We start from the raw sequence: 19,605 nt of genomic DNA, 5'->3' as shown, positions 1-19,605 counted from the left end.
CCCACGTGTTGAGCAATTCGGCGGTACGTCCACCCGGCCTCCCGCATGCCCACTATACGCCCTCGCTCAAAGTCCGTCAACTGCACATACGATTCACGTCCACGCTGTCGCGGCATGCTACCAGTGTTAAAGACTGCGATGGAGCTCCGTATGCCACGGCAAACTGGCTGACACTGACGGCGGCGGTGCACAAATGCTGCGCAGCTAGCGCCATTCGACGGCCAACACCGCGGTTCCTGGTGTGTCCGCTGTGCCGTGCGTGTGATCATTGCTTGTACAGCCCTCTCGCAGTGTCCGGAGCAAGTATGGTGGGTCTGACACACCGGTGTCAATGTGTTCTTTTTTTCATTTCCAGGAGTGTATTTTGTTCCTTACCGCCTTCCACTGTACAGTTCGGACAGAGGTTTTGGAAATGTGTAGATATGAAGAATGAAGGTGTAGAGTGTCAATAGCATTTATTTTATTTAAAAATGTTTTTTAAGAGTTTTCACATGAGAAATTCGGAGACATTTTTCAGCCCGCCTTCGTACTTACGCAAGGCATTGTTATTCAAAACCCGAATCAGCCAAGTATCTGAAAAGGAAACGCGAAACTAGGAATATGACTGCTACAGCAGTTACTGCGAACGTAAAGATCCCTCGTTGCGCACTGCGACTGCGCCTTTGTGACGGCCATAAACTCGTTTGAGAGTACATTCGGCGGCACACTCTGCGCCAGGTGCTACCGGTTACGGCAACACTGCGAAACGCAGCTGTGGCTGCCTATTCCTCTGGGTTACGAATAGGGATAAGCGATATTTAAGTGAGTCTTAACTGTTAACCACATAGGACGTCTGCCGGCCGCGGTGGTCCCGCGGTTGTAGGCGTGCAGTCCGGAACCGTGCGACTGCTACGGTCGCAGGTTCGAATCCTGCCTCGGGCATGGATGTGTGTGATGTCCTTAGGTAGGTTAGGTTTAAGTAGTTCTAAGTTCTAGGGGACTGATGACCACAGCAGTTGAGTCCCATAGTGCTCACAGCCATTTGAACCATTTTTGGACATAGGACGTCTCACACTAGGCACTGTTACGTTCCAACATAAAAACGAGTTTTCACTGTTCACCTTATTTTGGTTAGTAAATAACCCAACTGGTCAGTTTTTGTTGTATGTGAGGTCCGACAGTTATGCAAAACATAGTTTTTTCTCAGTACCCAAACATGTTTCGGCACCACTGTGCCATCATCAGTGGGTTTTCATTTTTATTTATTCTGCAATGTGAAAATTTTTGTTAAATGATTATAAAATTATGTGCATCTTTAGTTCGAAAACAACATATCATTTCTTTTTCTACATACCTCTACATTTTGTGCATGAATTTTCTCGATCACTTGTGTGTTAATTTAAAAAGTTAGCTTGTCACCCGCAACCAAACGATGTTGATGACAAAATCTTTTGCTGGGAGTTAACCTATCTTCAAGAATGTAATTTAGTTTGTCGCGATGTTTTCGCGCCTATATTCGTTTTTGCTTATGTTTTCGTGTGGCAAGCACTTACATTCTCCGCATCATGCTGAGGGGTTGTGATGCGCACGTAACTATGACAAGTATTTTCCACAAATAACGCAGTAAAAACACTTTTCACTTCTGCAACCCCCAGTGTGATTGTGGTTTGTTGTGTGTCCCAGCCCTGTCAGTGTTCATTTGTTCACCAGAGAGTTGGGCGCCAAATTTGAATTTTGTTTGCATTTTAACACACACACACACACACACACACACACACACACACACACACACACACAGAGAGAGAGAGAGAGAGAGAGAGAGAGAGAGAAAATGCAAACAAAATTCAACACAGCGGGCCTCGTCGGTAAACCGCCAGGCGGATTCGATCCGGGGTCGGCGCGGCTACCTGTTTCAGGCGCGAAACTAAATTATTTTCAGAAGATCGTTACTATTATGACAAGTTTGTAAGACTGTAATATTGATTTATAAGTTACAAATAATTAATTTTTCTTAATTAGTAGCATTAATGCGATGGGGGTTACAAGTTCCTAACGTAGTCCACCCACTACACTCGTACGTTGCGCTTTGTCTCGTACATCGCTGCTGATGAAAGTGAGACGTATATGTAACAAATGCTAAATATCTCAAGTACATGTCTTCTCCAAATAGTAGATAGCATGTGCAGTAGTCCAGAAATTGCTTCATTACTCGCTGTAAATGAATTAATTGACAGCATGACACAGCAGTAACTACATCAGAGTTGCTACAGTGTTGCACACAATGTTATTATTATTATTACTACTACTACTAGTAGTAGTAGTAGTGGCTGTGGTCAGACACACAGCATTAACAGGCTGAAGTCTTTCAGTTCAGAAGGAAGGAGTGAAGCAATCAAGTGATTGATGAATAGTAAGTATAGTCCACACATTTTAACTTGGTTGATTTTAAAAAGAGTTGCAATGTGTGAGTCAAGCAAGTGCAACAATGGAGAGGAGTAACGCAAGGGAAGTATGTTTTGTAGCAAGTGTCTATCCTCACTATGCATAGTTAGCTTTCTTATCTGAGAAGGAGTTGTGGGTAGTACTTGCAATGCATCACCAATTCCTTCCTCATTCTTTCTAAAGCGCCCGCGCCCTTAAACACATACACACACACACACACACACACACACACACACACACACACTAAATATCGTTCATTTATAATCATTTCTTATCTGAGAAGGAGTTGTGGGTAGTACTTGCAATACATCACCAATTCCTTCCTCATTCTTTCTAAAGCGCGCGCGCCCTTAAACACACACACACACACACACACACACACACACACACACACACACACACACACACACACTAAATATCGTTCATTTATAATCATTTTAAAAATAAAAGGCTTCCAAAAAAACTCTTTCATTCTACTGTTTGTTTAGGTGTTAAGGTTGGTGATAGTGTGGGTGAGGTTGGGGGGGGGGGGGTCGAGCTATTGTTTCACTGCACTCAGGTGTAATGCTCTAAGAAAGGTTGGGAACCACTGACTTAGGTGAATACGAGTTGGTACCCACGCTTCGCCTGTGGTAGACACTACGCTAACATTTAGAAAACGTTCTCACACTTGAACGTGAGATTTATTCTAGACTGTTTTTTTTTTTCATTTATTGGATTTCGATTCCCCTTCCCCCCAAAGGGGATATAACAATAAAAGCAGGCGATAAAACGGTGACAAGACGAAAAAGTTGATTAGGAAATCCGGCCACCAGCCATCACAAATGGTGCTAGAACCCCGTAAAGGCAATGAGCAATCAAAAAGAAGAGTCTGATTATGTGAATAACTGCTGTGTGTACCCTTTGGAAACATCCGAACTGAAGGCATCCAATAATACAGTTATCAATTCGGAGCCCTTTAGCGGCAGAGGGCTGCAAATATGTAGACATGAGTAAGGAAGGTGTAGAATGTTAATAACCTTTGTGTTATTTAAAAAGTTTTGAGAGTTTTCAGATAATAAATTCGGAGGCACTACGTTTCAGGACCCCCTAAGGAATTTTTAAACAGTTGAATGTTGTATTTGGAAACATACTCTTTGTAAAATACTAACACGAATTCTTTACAGACGAATGGAAAAACTGGTAGGAGCCGAAATCGGGGAAGATCAGTTTGGAACACGTGAGGCAATAGTGACCCTACGACTTATCTTAGAAAATAGATTAAGGGAAGGCAAACCTACGTTTCTAGCAACTGTATACTTAGAGAAAGCTTTTGGCAACGTTGACTGTAATACTCTCTTTCAAATTCTGAAGGTGGTAGGGGTAAAATACAGGGAGCGAAAGGCAATTTACAATTTGTACAGAAACCAGATGACAATTATAAGAGTCGAGGGGCATGAAAGGGAAGCAGTGGTTGGGAAGGGAATGAGACAGGGTTGTAGCCTATCCCCGATGTTATTCAATCTATATATTGAGCAAGCAGTAAAGGAAACAGAAGAAAAATTCGGAGTAGGAATTAAAATCCATGGAGAAGAAATAAAAATTTCGAGGTTCGCCGATGACATTGTAATTCTGTCAGACACACCAAAGGACCTAGAAGAGCAGCTGAACGGAATGGACACTGTCTTGAAAGGAGGATGAAAGATGAACATTAACAAAAGTAAAACGAGGATAATGGAATGTGGTAGAATTAAATCAGGTGATGTTGAAGGAATTAGATTAGAAAATGAGACGCTTAAAGTAGTAAATGAGTTTTGCTATTTGTGGAGCAAAATAACTGATGATGGTCTAAGTAGAGAGGTTATAAAATGTAGACTGGCAACGGCAAGGAAATCGTTCCTGAAGAAGAAAAATTTGTTAACATCGAGTATAGTTTTCGTCTACATCTACATTCATACTCCGCAAGCCACCCAGCGGTGTGTGGCGGAGGGCACTTTACATGCCACTGTCATAAATTTCCTCTCGTGTCCCAGTCGCGTATGGTTCGCGGGAAGAACGACTGTCTGAAAGCCTCCGTGTGCGCTCGAATCTGTCTAATTTTACATCCGTGATCTCCTCGGGAGGTATAAGTAGCGGGAAGCAATAAATTCGATACCTCATCCAGAAACGCACCCTCTCGGAACATGGACAGGAAGCTACACCGCGATGCAGAGCGTCTCTCTTGCAGAGTCTGCCACTTGAGTTTGCTAAACATCCCCGTAACGCTATCACGCTTACCAAATAACCCTATGACGTAACTCGCCGCTCTTCTTTGGATCTTCTCTATGTCCTCTGTCAACCCGACCTGGTACCGATCCCACACTGATGAGCAATACTCAAGTATAGGTCGAACAAGTATTTTGTAAGCCACCTCCCTTGTTGATGGACGACATTTTCTAAGGACTCTCTCAATGAATCCCAACCTGGCACCCGCCTTACCAACAATTAATTTTATATGATCATTCCACTTCAAATCGTTTCGTATGCATACTCCCAGGTATTTAGCAGAAGTAACTGCTACCAGTGTTTGTTCCGCTATCATATAATCATACAATAAAGCATCCTTATTTCTAAGTGTCAGGAAGTCAGGAAGTCTTTCCTGAAAGTATTTGTATGGAGTGTAGCCATGTATAGAAGTGAAAGGTGGACGATAAATAGTATAGACAAGAAGAGAATAGAAGCTTTCGAAATGTGGTGCTACAGAAGAATGCTGAAGATTAGATGGGTAGATCACATATGAGGAGGTATTGAATATATTTTGGGGACAAGAGAAATTTGTGGCAGAACTTGACTAGAAGAAGGGATCGGTTGATAGGACATATTCTGAGGCATCAAGGGACTACCAGTTTAGCATTGGAGGGCAGCGCGGAGGGTAAAAATCGTAGAGGGCGACCAAGAGATGAAAACACTAAACACATTGAAAAGGGTGTAGGTTGTGGTAGGTATGGGGAGATAAATAGGCTTGCACAGGATAGAGTAGCATTGAGAGCTGCATCAAACCAGTCTCTGGAGTGAAGACCACAACAACAACAACTCTCTTCATGCCTTTATCCTGATAACTTTCTTATTTATGTACGATCTTGTACTTCTTTTGAGAAAGAATGATACAACACCGTGTTCGACTGGTCAAGTGACCGCCTTGTCTTGTCACCCAGTCGCTGACTCCCTGTTGATTTTCCCTGCGTTACGACTATTTTGTGACTTGTTCTCTGACTGCGGCGAATTATGTTCCAGCAGCAGCGGACAGCGACGCGGCACGGCGGCTGCAGAGGCGGTCGACGGCTGCGCCTTCGTCGCTGGCGTCGCGGCGCCGGGCGACTGCGCAGGCGCGAGCGGCGCTGCGGCGCAGACTCGCAGGCGGCGCCGACGCCGAGATGCTCTTCACGTCCGAGACGAGGAACGCGCACGCCGGCAGGGTAGGTTCTGCAGTTTGTCCGCGGGCAACCGCACTCATGCTCATAAATTAAGGATAACTGCAGAATGTGATGCCACATAATGTGGCACTATACAAAACTGGGACTTTTAGCGTTGGCAAATAGGGAACACACACCTCACAGATCTGTAAGTCGACGGTATTGGTGATAAGTTGAGAAAACCGTCCCGAAACACATGCGCTACGAACCGCCACTGTTTCCTGCGCATGTACCCCGACATCAATATCACCATGCACACGTAAACAGGCCGCACAACGGGTTGGCATACTCTGGATCAGGTGGTCGACCAGCTGCTGGGGTATAGCCTCCCATTCTTGCACCAGTGCCTGTCGGAGTTCCTGAAGTGTCGTAGGGGTTTGAAGACGTGCAGCGATACGTCGACCGAGAGCATCCCAGACGTGCTCGATGGGGTTTAGGTCTGGAGAACAGGCAGGCCACTCCATTCGACTGATATCTTCTATTTCAAGGCACTCCTCTACGATGGCAGCTCGGTGGGGCTGTGCGTTATCATCCATCAGAAGGAAGGTTGGACCCACTGCACCCCTGAAAAGGCTGACATACTGGTGCAAAATGACGTCCCGATACACCTGACTTGTTACAGTTCCTCTGTCAAAGACATGCAGGGGTGTACGTGTACCAATCATAATCCCCACCACACACCATCAAACCACGACCTCCATACAGGTCCCATTCAAGGACATTAAGGAGTAGGTATTTGGTTCCTGGTTCACGCCAAATGAAAATGGCGAGAATCACTGTTCAGACTATTCCGTGAACATAACTTAGGACCACTGTTCCATTAAACATGTACTGTGTTCTTGACATCACGCTTTACGGGCTTTCCCGTGACCAGGGGTCAGTGGAATGCACCTTGCATGTCTCCGGGCGAATAAATCATGTCTGTACAGTCGTCTGTAGACTGGAGACAACTGTGCCAGTGGCTGCGGTGAGGTCCCAATCAAGGCTACCTGCAGTACTCCGTGGCCGTCTGCGGGCTGTAATCGTTGCCATAATCTTGAGATCACAATTTGTGTCACACGGAGGCCCCGTGCTAGGACCTGCTGTGTTTGACCAGCCTGCAGTCGCCCTAGTGTTCTACCCCCCATAACGTCATCAATATGTGTTATTTGAGCCATTTTCAACACACAGTCACCATTAGCACGTCTGGAAACGTCTGTACACTTACTCGCTGCACCGTACTCTGACTTACACCAACACACCTCTGCGTACGTGGACTGATGCCAGCGCCACCGTGCGACGACCGCAGGTCAAACGCATCGCACGGTAATACTTCGAGGTGATTTAAACCCGCAAACCTCCCACCAGAGCGTTGTTTCACCATGTATCAGCATCAGTGTAGTCAGCTGGAGGCGAGGGGCGTCGAAGCTGGAGGAAGGGTAGCCACCCTGGTGCACAGGCCTACAGCGGCCTTCTCACTGCTGTGTCCGTCCACTCTTTGAAAAACATTTCACTGCACTGCGCGTCGCGAAGCCTGCATTGCCTCAAGTTTCTATCCTGACCGTTAAATTCGGAGGTGGTACGAGGAAAAAGGAATTATCGGTAACAATTTTTATTTTTTTTGGTCGAATGTTCTTAGGAACTCGCCCCCCCCCCCCCGCCCCTCCCCCCCCCCAATAAGAAATTGCACAGTGGATTTATGTCCGAATCTTCATATTCAAACGAAGAGTGGGAAGTCTAGAAACAGGGTATCAGATTGACCAGCGTTAGGTGTTGTTTTGGAAACAAAATTGCTCTAAAGTAATTCGCCAGGTTAAGAAAAACTTAATTAGTGATTTGAGGGAAAATAGAAATATTTCCCGAACAGGTGCTGCTAACAATGAGAAATGAAATTTCAAATCTCGGCGTATAGTGAAACTTCGTTCTCTTGTTGTTGATTCTCTTAATAATAACAGAATCGACATTTAAATATGTTAACACGCTTCCTGAACGAAAATAAAAATAACAATTGAAAGAAGTCTGGTCAAACGTTTTATGGAGTGATTTGGCAGAAAATAGAATAGTTTACAGAAGTTTTTTGATTTGCCTTTCAATGATGCTCGAAATGTGTACAGCAAATGAGGTGCCAACTGTGAATTTAAAGTTCAATGCTTAACCTAGAATCTGTAAGAGTACTAGAGAATATTTAACAGTTTTCTGAGTCATAGCTGTAACAACAGCATTCTTTTATCGTAATTTAACAAAACACAACCAGCCTAGACCGCAAACGGTTTTTTTTTTTTTGACCGGTTTCAGTCACATGGAGTTTTGTAAACTCTCGTCGCCAGTTTTGTAAAGGCCTCTCCGCTACTACTGTGGAGATCGAGTTGCCACTGTTGTTACGGTAGACCGAGTTCGCGATACGGCCTCTGGTGCACTACACCGCTAAGAGAATTTCTCACTGCCACTATTACACAGGTATGGCCCAGAGTCAGGTAACAGGGTAGCAGAACGAATGTTCTTCCACGCTCCAACAGATTAGTAAGAAAGCCATAGAGATGAGTTAAAATGTTAGCTTATCTTTGTGGATAGTTGAAATACGAGTGTCCAACACTGCCTGTAGTATAATGCAAAAAAGGCCCTCAATGGCTAAGTGTAAGTAATCGTAGGTAAACTTCACAGTACATAGCAAGTGCAATTTGAACAACTGTCTTTTCACTTGCAAGAGTTCACTCAATGACGTTTCCTGTCTAAGTCAGCCGTGGACAAAGATTTATAACAAGCGGGCGAGAGCTGCTCTTCTATCTCCCGAGTAGGCTTCTGTCCGTTGTCGTCCGATCGTTGGTGGAGAGTACTCGGCCAGCAATTGGCCGAGGCGAAGTCGATATCTTCATCCTCAGTGCCGCAATTGGCCGAGGCGAAGTCGATATCTTCATCATCAGCGCCGCCCCTGGTTCTGGTGACGAGTCTCTACGGCTCTGGCAACAGCTCTCCTCTTCGCGCCTGTGGTGCTTTTGCCCTGGCTGTGTCTTGTTCGGCTGTGTCGATACAGCAGGAAGATCGTCTTCAGTCGACTATGTAACTCCATTGGTGACGCGTGGAGTCAGTTCGCGGAGTCGTTTACGTGCTGAGAGGCATCTGCCGTCAACTACAGTTGCTTCTTGAAGCTCACTATCTCTCTCGCAGCGTCTCCCATTCATCTGTGTTCAACTCACTCTCCCTACGCAAATATCTTGATGAATCGCGCAGCTCTTCTTTGAATATTCTCCATCAGTTGATCCATCTTGGTTCCCTACCCGTTGAACAATACTGGTGAAACTAGCGATTAAGAGTTTTTAAGCGAACTTCTTCGTGCACGATTACAGATAAAGCTCGTCGAGCGATTCCGCGCCACAGCAAGACTTTCGGCCGTTCTATGTTAAATCGCTCTGGACAGATGCCCCTAGGTATCTAACGATTTTGCCTGATTCCAGGCACTGATTCGTGATTGTCTAGTCATATGATGTCTGTTCTTTTTGTGTATTTACGCCTATCGCATGAACGCCGAGATGGCAGATGTTGGGAGAAATGATCACAGAATACAAAGTTAACTAAAGTAGCTCAACGTATTATATGCAATTGGACCGAATGAAATACCTGTGGGTTTGTACATAGATGTTCATGTCCTAGAAGCGGTTTATATCGTAGCTCGCCGGAAGAACGAGACAGTTTTGTAATACGCTTATATGGTCAGATGGCGAAACAACTAGTAAATAAAGAATTATTTTATCAGCAGCCGTTGTTTGACGGTTTTGAAATTTTTTTCCAACAAAATAAATAATAACGATAATTAATTTTATAATTCTGTTTGTAGTAGACAAAAGAAGTTGTGGTAAATCCTATCTGTCGCTGCTCATCGAAACAGTGTTGTAGTTTGTATGTGTGTCCACCATAAAATACAGAACAACGCCATACACAGAATGACCGCCATACGGCGAGGCCAGTCCCCAGAGAGGCCCATAGAGGGCCCATACAACACGGACTATGTTATGCTTGCGCCTTACGTCACCCAGTTGCGCATATGAGTCAACACACTGTCAGTGAGACAGTGTGTATCAACATGAACACGGAGAGGCTCCCGGCAGTGGCATCGACTTTTTGAAACCATTCATACAGTGATGTAGGCTAAAATACCAAGTATCACACCTACAATCATTCACCCTTTTGAACCATCGATTGCGAGTAGTTGGTGAAAAAAATTTCAAAATTTTGAGTCAGCCATAATAGCGTTAAAAACGACCTTTTCCATAAACTGGGTTCGTGGTGTATGGATAGCTTACGTGCTTCACATGTGGGAGGTTGTGGGTTTGAATCTCGCCAGGTGTGTGAAATTTTTGTACTTTTAAACCTTTATTGAAAATACTGTGATAATTATTTTTATTCAGTTGATTGATTTAGATGTAGTTTATTATTTAGATTCCTTTGTCACAAAATTTTAATCACCGAAAGAATTGTTTCATTTTTCTTCACACCATTCTTTTTCCATTACCGTATTTTTGTGAAAGTGAATTTAATTGTATTTATCTATTGCAAGATTCAATTGTTTGAAAATTCCGATCAGTCACTTCAAAAACAAACGAGGAAATAAACTATTTATATTGACTGTGCAAGGTCTGAAAAATGTATATTTCGTTACAAGATCTGCAAGTATTTTTTGCACGATAATCGTCATACAAACGATCGAAACGTAGCCTAAATTCCTATGGACAAAATAATGTAGAAGTAAAACGAAATTAAAGTAAGTTGAGAAATAGATAAAAACGAATGCAATAACCTGGACAAAAAAATAGGACGATAGAAAAGAAAATAATATAAATTAAACAAAGATTTCAAATGAAGAAAGAATGATAGGAAGAAAATTGAGACCAAATGAAGAAGCTGATATTATGATTAAACTGATGCAACAGAGCAATTTTATGTTTAAATGGCTTAACTGAATAATAATTATGATCAAAGTCATTTAGATAGATATTAAAAAATAAAAAATAATTAATGCACCTAACGAGTTTAGAATTCACAATCTCCCACATATGAACCCTTTGTCCCGGTTCATTTTTTTTCGCTGATCTCATTTTGCTCGTTACTGTTTGTTGCATTTATTAGGGGTGAGCGTCCCATGACACCTGTTCAAGTTCATCGTTAATCCATTCACTCAGTTTTTGTCCATTACACCACACAGACAGAGTATGTAATAGCACGCTGTTGAGTGCCACGCAAAATTCCGATTTTTTCTTTCATCAAATACTGGAGAATGAGGGCCCTCCAACGTGAATGGCTGCAGTATGTGATACCTATTAATCTAATGAACATGGCATCTAATAAAATTCATACCTTAAGAGCTATAAGCTCTTGTTCATCTTCGCTACTGCGAATCACTTCTTTTCTTAGATCTTAAGGTATGCATTTTAGACACCATGTTTACTAGACTATGTGCTTCGAATCCTGTCATGTCCCTGAAACGGCATTCAGAAAACGTAGAGAGCCGACATTTTCAGTTGAATTATGGAGAACGATTCTACTGCCACCAACGAACATTTCGCGTATGGACTACGAAGATCAAATAAGAGAAATTAGGGTTAGTATGGTGTCATATAGACAGTCGTTTTAGCCTCGCTTTGTATGGCAATATAACACGAATAGATATAACTTGTAGTCGTACAAGGTACCCTCTGCCATGCACAGTTCGATCTCTTGTGGAGTATGTATGTAGATGTTGTACAGGGTTCACTTGCACTGTTCGATCTTTGAACACTGGTTTAGTCATGAATCAAGTAACCGACGATTAATAAAGTGAAGCTCGAAGGAAACTGGTACACCTGCCTAATAACTTGTAGGGCCCACGCGAGCGGGCAGAAGTCCGGCAACACGACGTGGCATATACTCGACTGATGTCTGCAGTGGTGTTGGAGGGAAGTAAAACCATTAATCCTGCAGAGCTGTAGGAGTACTAGAGGGATGGAGATCTCTTCTAAACAAGGCGTTACAAGGTATCCCAGATATGCTCAATAATATTAATGTCCGGGGAGTTTGGTGGGCAATGGAAGTGTTTAAACTCAAAAGAGTGTTCCTGGAGCCACTCTGTAGGCATTATGGACGTGTGGGGTGACGCATTGTCATGGTGGAATTTCCCCAGTCTGTCGGAATGCACAGTGGGCTCGGAAAGCCCATATCGATGATGTTTCGTTGAATGGTTCGCACGCTTGTTGATGGTCCAGCTTTGAAATCTGAAGCCATTTGCGGAAGGGCTGCAATTCTGTCAAGTTGAACGGTTCTCTTCAGTCGTCGTCAGTCCCATTCTTGCAGGATCTTTTTCCGGCCTCAACCATGTCGAAGATTTGATGTTTTGCCAGATTCCTGATAATCACGGTACACTGGTGAAATAATCGTAAGGGAGAATCCCCACTTCATCGCTACCTCGGAGATGCTGTGTCCCATCGCATGTGCATCGACTATAACACCACGTTCAAGGTAACTTAAATTTTGATAACCTGTCATTGGAGCAGCAGTAACCGATCTAACAGACACTTGTTGTCTTATATAGGCGTTGCCGACTGCAGCGCCGTATTCTGCCTGTTTACACGTTTATGTATTTGAATACGCATGCCTATACCAGTTTCTTTGACGCTTCAGTGTATAACGTGTATACTGTCCGGTTAAGATCTTCAGGGCGAAGAGCAGATAAATCCTGAGGCTGTCTTGAAGCACGATGTCGATATTGTCGAATAAACCGTTCATACACGCTGTTTGGGATTATCCGTGCATCCGGTAATATCCGCACTTCCACGTGGAAACTGTTAGGTGACATAAGGCGGAACTATAACAGAGATTATTGTAGTATGCGTCCTCTAACGCGTCTGAGGATAACACACTAGTGCCCATTAAAAATGCTACACCACGAAGATGACGTGCTACAGACGCGAAATGTAGCCGACAGGAAGAAGATGCTGTGATATGCAAAAGATTAGTTTTTCAGAGCATTCACACAAGGTTGGCGCCCGTGGCGACACCTAGAACTTGCTGACATTAGGAAGGTTACCTACTGATTTCTCATACACAAACCGGTGGGTGCAGGAGGGTAATACGGAACGTTTGCTGGATCCCAACGGCCTCGTATTACTAGCAGTCCAGATGACAGGCATCTTATCAGCATGGCTGTAACGGATCGTGCAGCCACGTCTCGATCAACAGATGGGGACGTTTGCAAGACAACAACCATCTGCACGAACAGTTCGACGACGTTTGCAGCAGCATGGACTATCAGCTCGGAGCCCATGGCTGCGGTAACCCTTGACGCTGCACTACAGACAGGATCGCCTGCTATGGTGTACTCAACGACGAACCTGGGTGCCCGAATGGCAAAACGTCATTTTGGATGATCCAGGATCTGTTTACAGCATCACAATGATCGCATCCGTATTTGGCGACATCGCAGTGAACGCACATTGGAAGCGTGTATTCGTCATCGGTATACTGGCGTATCACCCGGCGTGATGCTATAGGGTGCCATTGGTTACACGTCTCGGTCACCTCTTGCTCACATTGACGGCACTTGGAAGAGTGGACGTTACATTTCAGATGTGTTACGACCCGTGGGTCTACCCTTCATTCTATCCCTGCGAAACCCTACATTTCAGCAGGATAATGCACGACCGCACGTTGCAGGCCCTGTACGAGCCTTTCTAGACACAGAAAATGGCCGACAGCTTCCCTGGCCAGCACATTCTCCAGATATCTCAACAATTGAAAACGTCTGGTCAATGGTGGCCGAGCAACTGGCTCGTCACAATACACCAGTCACTACTCTTGATGAACTGTGGTATCGTGTTGAAGCTGCATGGGCAACTGTGGCTGTACACGCCATCCAAGCTCTGTTTGACTTAATGCCCAGACGTATCAAGGTAGTTATTACGGCCAGAGGTGGTTGTTCTGGGTACTGAATTCTCAGGATTTGTGCACCCAAATTGCGTGAAAATGTAATCACATGTCCTAGTAGAATATATTTGTCCAATGAATACCCGTTTATCATCTGCATTTCTTCTTGATGTAGCAATTTTAATGGCGAGTAGTGTATGTTGCGCCTGTCTGGAACTTGCCCTCGCCGTGTGGCGCCCTCTGTGTCTCCTTTCTCCTTTCGGACACAGCATTAGTGATCAGCATTGCGTTGGACATGAAATACTGTATTTGACTATTAAATGTTACAGTTGCCACCACCGGAGGAGGATACTACGAAGCCGCCTGGTAAGGAGGAAAACGACAGCGGCAGCGAGAATAAGGAGGTGTCGACGTCACCACGGTACGTCCTCCGCGGGCGACGACCGCCCTACACAGTACTGGACCGCAGGGCGTCGTCGGCGAACAGCTCCAGGGACAGCAGCGAAGAGGACGAGGCGGCGAAGCAGCGGAAGAGGCGACCGTCCAAGGAGACGTCACACTCCGACGACGATGATGACGACGATAGTGACAGTGGCGGTGACGACTCCTCGGAGGAGAGGAGAGGTGCGAAAAGGGACGGACCCGGTGGCGGGAGGGTTTCTGACGAACGGAAACTTGTGCGGAAGAGGAGGCCGGGACAAGCTACTTCCGGTGCTGAAAGTAAGGATACGGAGTCCGTAAGAGGCGTGCGATCCTCGACTGCCACACCGACGCAGGAGCCGACGACAGAAGTGACGCCGCAGAAGTCGACGGAAGCCGCCTCGTCTACAGCGCCGAGTGCAGATGGAGCGGCGCAGGGCGAGCAGCGGGAGGCCGGCTCGCGAAAGAGGCGTCCGTACAAGGTCGCCGACAGCGCCGAGGAGACGACGAAGGCGGCAGAGGCGGCGCACATGAGGCGGCGGCCCTCGGAGCCGGCGCTGTCGCCGCCGTCTTCGCCGCCCTTCCACCCGATGCTGCCCGCGGCGTCGGCGCTCACCATGTCCGACTCGCTGTACAACCACTTCCGGCCGCTGAGCGACGTCCCGGAGGACCACCTGCTGCCCTTCCTCAGCTTCGGCAAGAAGCTGCCCTCCAAGGCGGCGGCGGTCGCGCACCGGGCCGCCACGGGCAGCACCAACTCGCTGCTGCCGGAGCCCGCCGCCGGCCACGGCCGCGGGGGCGGCGGGGGCGGATGGGCGCTGACGACGGCGCCGCCCCCGGAGCAGCAGGGCTCCGGCCAGCGCCGGCCCCCGGAGGACGTGGTGGACGAGCACATGGACGTGGCGCTCGTGAGGACCGCCGTCGAGCGCAACAAGGCGGCGCGCGGAGCTGCTGCCCCCAGCGCTCTCCGCACCCTTTACACCAGGTACGCCCTCTCCGCTCGCACCACACGCGCAACATTGCCGAACGGCATCAGTACGGAGGTCGTGACCCACCGCTTTTCCAAAACTGTGATTTATCCTCTTATTGGTTAAAAACGGTCTCGGTTGCAATTTTAGTTTTTTATTTTGCCGGGGTGGGCGAGCGGTTCTAGGCGCTTCAATCCCGAACCGCGCTGCTGCTACGGTCGCAGGTACGAATCCTGCCTCGGACATGGATGTGTGTGATGCCCTTCGGTTAGTTAGGTTTAATTAATTCTAATTTCTAGGGGACTGATGACCTCAGAAGTTAAGTCCCAAAGTGCTGAGAACCATTTGAACCATATATTTTTCAACTACGCGTTTCGCCTTATTTTTTTTTTTTTTTTAAAAAAAAAAAAAAAACTTTATTCATCATTAATAATAATAATTATACAATATTAACCCACTTCCTTAATAGCATTAGTGGGTCGTAATATTAATACATTTATTATTGTTTCATGCAGCATGCTACAAAATATGATGTGCTACAGGTTACTACAACAATGGGCATTATACTAACTATCCCTACTACTTAAGAAACTATTACTATCACTAATTGCTAATTTCTACACCTGCAGCGTCACATATGTGCCAGTAGAATATATAAACCTACTTTGCAAGCCTTGCTCTTCGGGCTAACCCCTAAGAGCTTGCCCCCGGCACTGGGCTGGCCAAGATGTTAACTCGCTGCAGTTCCATAACCTAACATAATATCCTATTCTAAGTCCTACGGAGCTAACTTATCCTAAGTCAAATCCGGCGCATCTCTAAGTCGGTGAGATTAACCCCTCCTCCCCCTAATCCTGCGCGCGGCGGATCCCAACTGTGATGTAAAGTCGGCCAGTCCGCGCGCTGGCGGTATGGGAAAAGGGATCTAGACAATATCGGTGTTCATTTTCACATTCTTAGTTAATCTCCCTCAGATATTCATTTAACACTTTCCGTGATACCTCGTTGGCCAGAGTATTAATCATCTGAAAAGTGTCTTCACGTCTTAGGAGTTGATACGTGTCATGGTTCGGTAGTCCGTCTCGAACTGTAGTCGCTACATCATTGAAGAGGGGGCACTCGTAAATCACATGATCCGGAGTGCCTTCCGGCGCGCCACAGTCACACGCTGGCGTAGCCCTCTTCCCAAACCGACATAAGTATGTCGGGTAGGGTCCATGACCAGTGAGAAAATGGATCAGTCCCCGTGTTGGCTGAAAGTACTTCATTTCTAAGCGCTCCCTCACGTTCGGCAAGAACTGAAAGGTTCTGCGACCGGTTTCTTCTGTCTCCCAGGACCCCTGCCAAAGTTCTTCCCCCCTTCTTCTAATCCCCCTTTTGTCCTCTACCCTCACACCCATGATTTCTTCTATTTTCCCCTGGTTCCCTTTTTTTGCCCAATACCAGGCTGCTTGCTCCCTAATCTTGATGTCAAGTGGGCAGAGCCCCATTATGACTAATAGGGCCCCTCCTGGAGATGTTCTATAAGCGCCCACAGATCTTAGAACCATGCTTCTCTAAACCCTTCTCACTGCCATGGCGGGCACAACCCTCGTGAGTCTGTGCGCCCAGACCCCGGAGCCGTAACCCACTACTGAAGTTAGGATACTATTGTGATAAAGTTTAATGAGATGTGGAGGTAGGTGAAATCTTTTGTGTCCTATGGAAATGAGGTTGTTTAATATTTGCAGAGCTTTTTGGGTTACAGTTTCAATGTGTTTTCCGAAGTTCCATTTCTCATCAATGATGACTCCTAGGTAACGTGTGTCTCGTCTTCGCAGTACCGGTGTCCGTCAATTCTGACCGTAGGGTTCCTGATTAGTTGTCCTTTAAGTAGTAAGTATGTCGATTTGCTTGGTGATATGGTCATTTTCGTGGTGTGGCACCACTGTAGGAGTCTGTCTAACGCTCTCTCTATTTTAGGTTCTATGTCCTCTCGGCTACGGCCACCGACCATCAGGAGGAGGTCATCAGCGTAGGCTATCACCTCTAGCACATCCTCACTTCGTTGCAGGCTGTCTAGTAATGGCTCCATGTGGATGTCCCAAAAGAGCGGCCCTAGGACCGATCCTTGGGGACATCCTTTCGTGACAGCTTTCCTTACCCTTTCGCTAGGGGATGATAGCCAGACCTCCCGATCCTCACAGTAGCTCCTCAGGCAGCCATATAGCGGCCCTGGACACTCCTTCTCCCGCAAGCAGGAGAAGAGCGAGGGCCACCACAGGTTGTCGAAGGCGCCACTGATGTCCACCATGATGCCCACCACGTATTTGTGCGGGGTTGAGCCACAGACCTCGGCCGCCAGGGTGATTGCATCAGATGCCGACCGCCCCGGCCTGAAACCGAATTGCCTACTGCTCATCCCGCACAATACTCTATGTGCTGCCAGTCTGTCAGCCAGCAATTTTTCCAAGATTTTTCCAAACAAATCTAACAGGCAGATCGGCCTGTACGACTTTACTTCTGCAGGATCCTTGTCCGGTCCCTTCTTAATGATGACGACGTTCCCAGTTTTCCACCTTCTTGGGAACTGTTGTTGCCTCAGGCACTCATTATAGAGGTGGGTAAGCGGGGCAACCAGCTGGGGTGTCAGGAATTGCACCACCTCCGCCACAATGCCGTCTGGCCCAGGAGCTTTGCCTCTTTTAAGTTGCTTTATGTGGGTCGCCACCTCCTCTTCTGAGAAGGGGTAGACCGCCGTGTCATTATTATATATTTCACGGTCTTGTTCTCGCAATTGCCGTTGTCCCTCTGTCTCCCCATCCGCATTGTCATCAGGCAGCAGGGACCGGAGGAGGACCCCAGCAGTCTCCTGCCAGGACTCCGTCATCCTGTCCCCGTGCCTGACTGTAGATAGCTCCATAGGAGAGCGGATTTTCTCCCTGACTAATTTATAGGGGAGTCCCCATGGATCCAGTGCTAGCTGGCTGAGCACATAGTGTTCCCAGCTTCGCCTTCTGACTTCGCGTAGTTCACTCTGGAACCCCTGTTTTGCCTCCCTGTACTGCAATTGCCACCTTTGTCTCTCCTGCCAGACGACACTGCGCTGGTAGTGCCTCCTGACAGATTGGCGTAGATCTTCCAGTTCAGGCGACCACGGTGACGGAGAAGCCGCCATGGCCTTCCTCCTGATCGGTACAGCAGCCCTCACCGCCCTGGTTACTGCAGTTACTAGTTCATCTGCTCTGTTGTCTACGTTTATGTCTTGTTGTATGTCATCTTCCGGTAATGGAGGAATGTCGCACTCCCTCGCCAGGCGTTCCCAGTCAGCTTTCCTGTAGTTAAATTGTATTTCCCATCCCATGGCCCAGCGGCACTCTCTCTCCCCTACTGTGAAAGTTATTAAGTTATGGTCGCTAGTGGTGGCGTTTCCTACTACTTTCCAATTTTGAATGATGTTTGTTACATTTGGTGTCACGAGAGTGACATCAATATTTGTACCCTGCCCTCCTCCTGCCGTGTAGGTAGGAGGATTACCAGGCCTGTTGGCCACCACGAGTTGCGACGCCATAATGTATTCTTCCACCTTTTCTCCATTTGCGTCTCTTGTGCCACTGAACCATAGGGGGGACTTGGCATTAATATCAGCTGTTATTACAATTTTCCTTCCCCGCAACGCCGTGGTCACCCTCATCAGGTGGTCTAGGTGTATTTCAATGTCATCTCCATACTGGAAATACATATTAATGATGGTGATGATTCCTGCTGGAGATTGGAGCTCCACGACGTTGCAATGGGGAGTTGTAAACTGAGAGAGTGTGGTTTCTCTCACGAGTTTGTTTGTAATTATAATTGCCGCCCTTGGGTCTTCTCCTCTGCTTATTACTTGCCATGTGGCGGCAGCAAATGCGACTTTCCCAGCTTGGGAGTACGGCTCCTGCAGACAGAGCACATCCAATCTCCTCTCCTCCACCTCCCTTCGGAGTTCCTGCATCACAAGTCGACTATTATGAGTGTTTAGTTGTCCTATGTTTATTTTGGTCATTATGGAAAGTAGGTGTGTACTCGGTCATGTGGCCAGGTCTTAGTCCAGTCGAACGCAATTCGTCCGTTCGCCAAAACTGCCTGTTCATAGATGTCATTTAGGTCGAATTTCTCGCCCCTTCTTTCAAACACCTTTCTTAACAAGTCTCGCAGGGCTCCAAAGTCAGTGGGGAGATTCACTGATTTTAGTTGAATTCTGTCCACAGCCTCCATCACCGAGGAGGTTATCTTTCGTCCCTCTTCGTGTCCTACACGAACCACATGTCTCAGGGCAGTGGTCAGGGTAGCCGGCTGCTCAAGTCTTGCTAATTGCATGGTGTACTCCAAGTTGGGGTACACTCTTACAGGGTCCACAGGTGGTAGTCTAACTACTGGAGTACCCTGTGTGGGAGAACTTGTACTAGAGCTACTGGTTATCAAGTTTTCCTGTATCGGTTGAATGACTTTTTTCTCCTCCTTTCTGGAAACTGCCA

At 46.6% G+C, this 19,605-nt stretch overlaps 1 protein-coding gene across 2 annotated transcripts in view; it reads left to right on the top strand.

Annotated features, from left to right (window-relative positions):
* The window catches only part of LOC126284409 (mucin-19-like), a 404,135-nt gene that overhangs the window by 307,823 nt on the left and 76,707 nt on the right, over window positions 1-19,605 (top strand). Inside the window, exons 2-3 of one of the 2 annotated variants that reach the window (XM_049983322.1) lie at window positions 5,677-5,855; window positions 14,051-15,126. In XM_049983322.1, coding sequence (XP_049839279.1) covers window positions 5,677-5,855; window positions 14,051-15,126 — 1,255 coding nt within the window. Of the gene's footprint in view, window positions 1-5,673; window positions 5,856-14,050; window positions 15,127-19,605 lie in introns of both variants that reach the window. The other variant, XM_049983321.1, reaches the window with a different exon arrangement.

The sequence above is a fragment of the Schistocerca gregaria genome, chromosome 8 (genome assembly GCF_023897955.1).
Source record: "Schistocerca gregaria isolate iqSchGreg1 chromosome 8, iqSchGreg1.2, whole genome shotgun sequence".
Classification (NCBI taxonomy): Eukaryota; Metazoa; Arthropoda; class Insecta; order Orthoptera; family Acrididae; genus Schistocerca; species Schistocerca gregaria.
The sequence above is the reverse complement of the archived record's forward strand: the minus strand, read 5'-3'. Positions and strand labels throughout refer to the sequence as shown.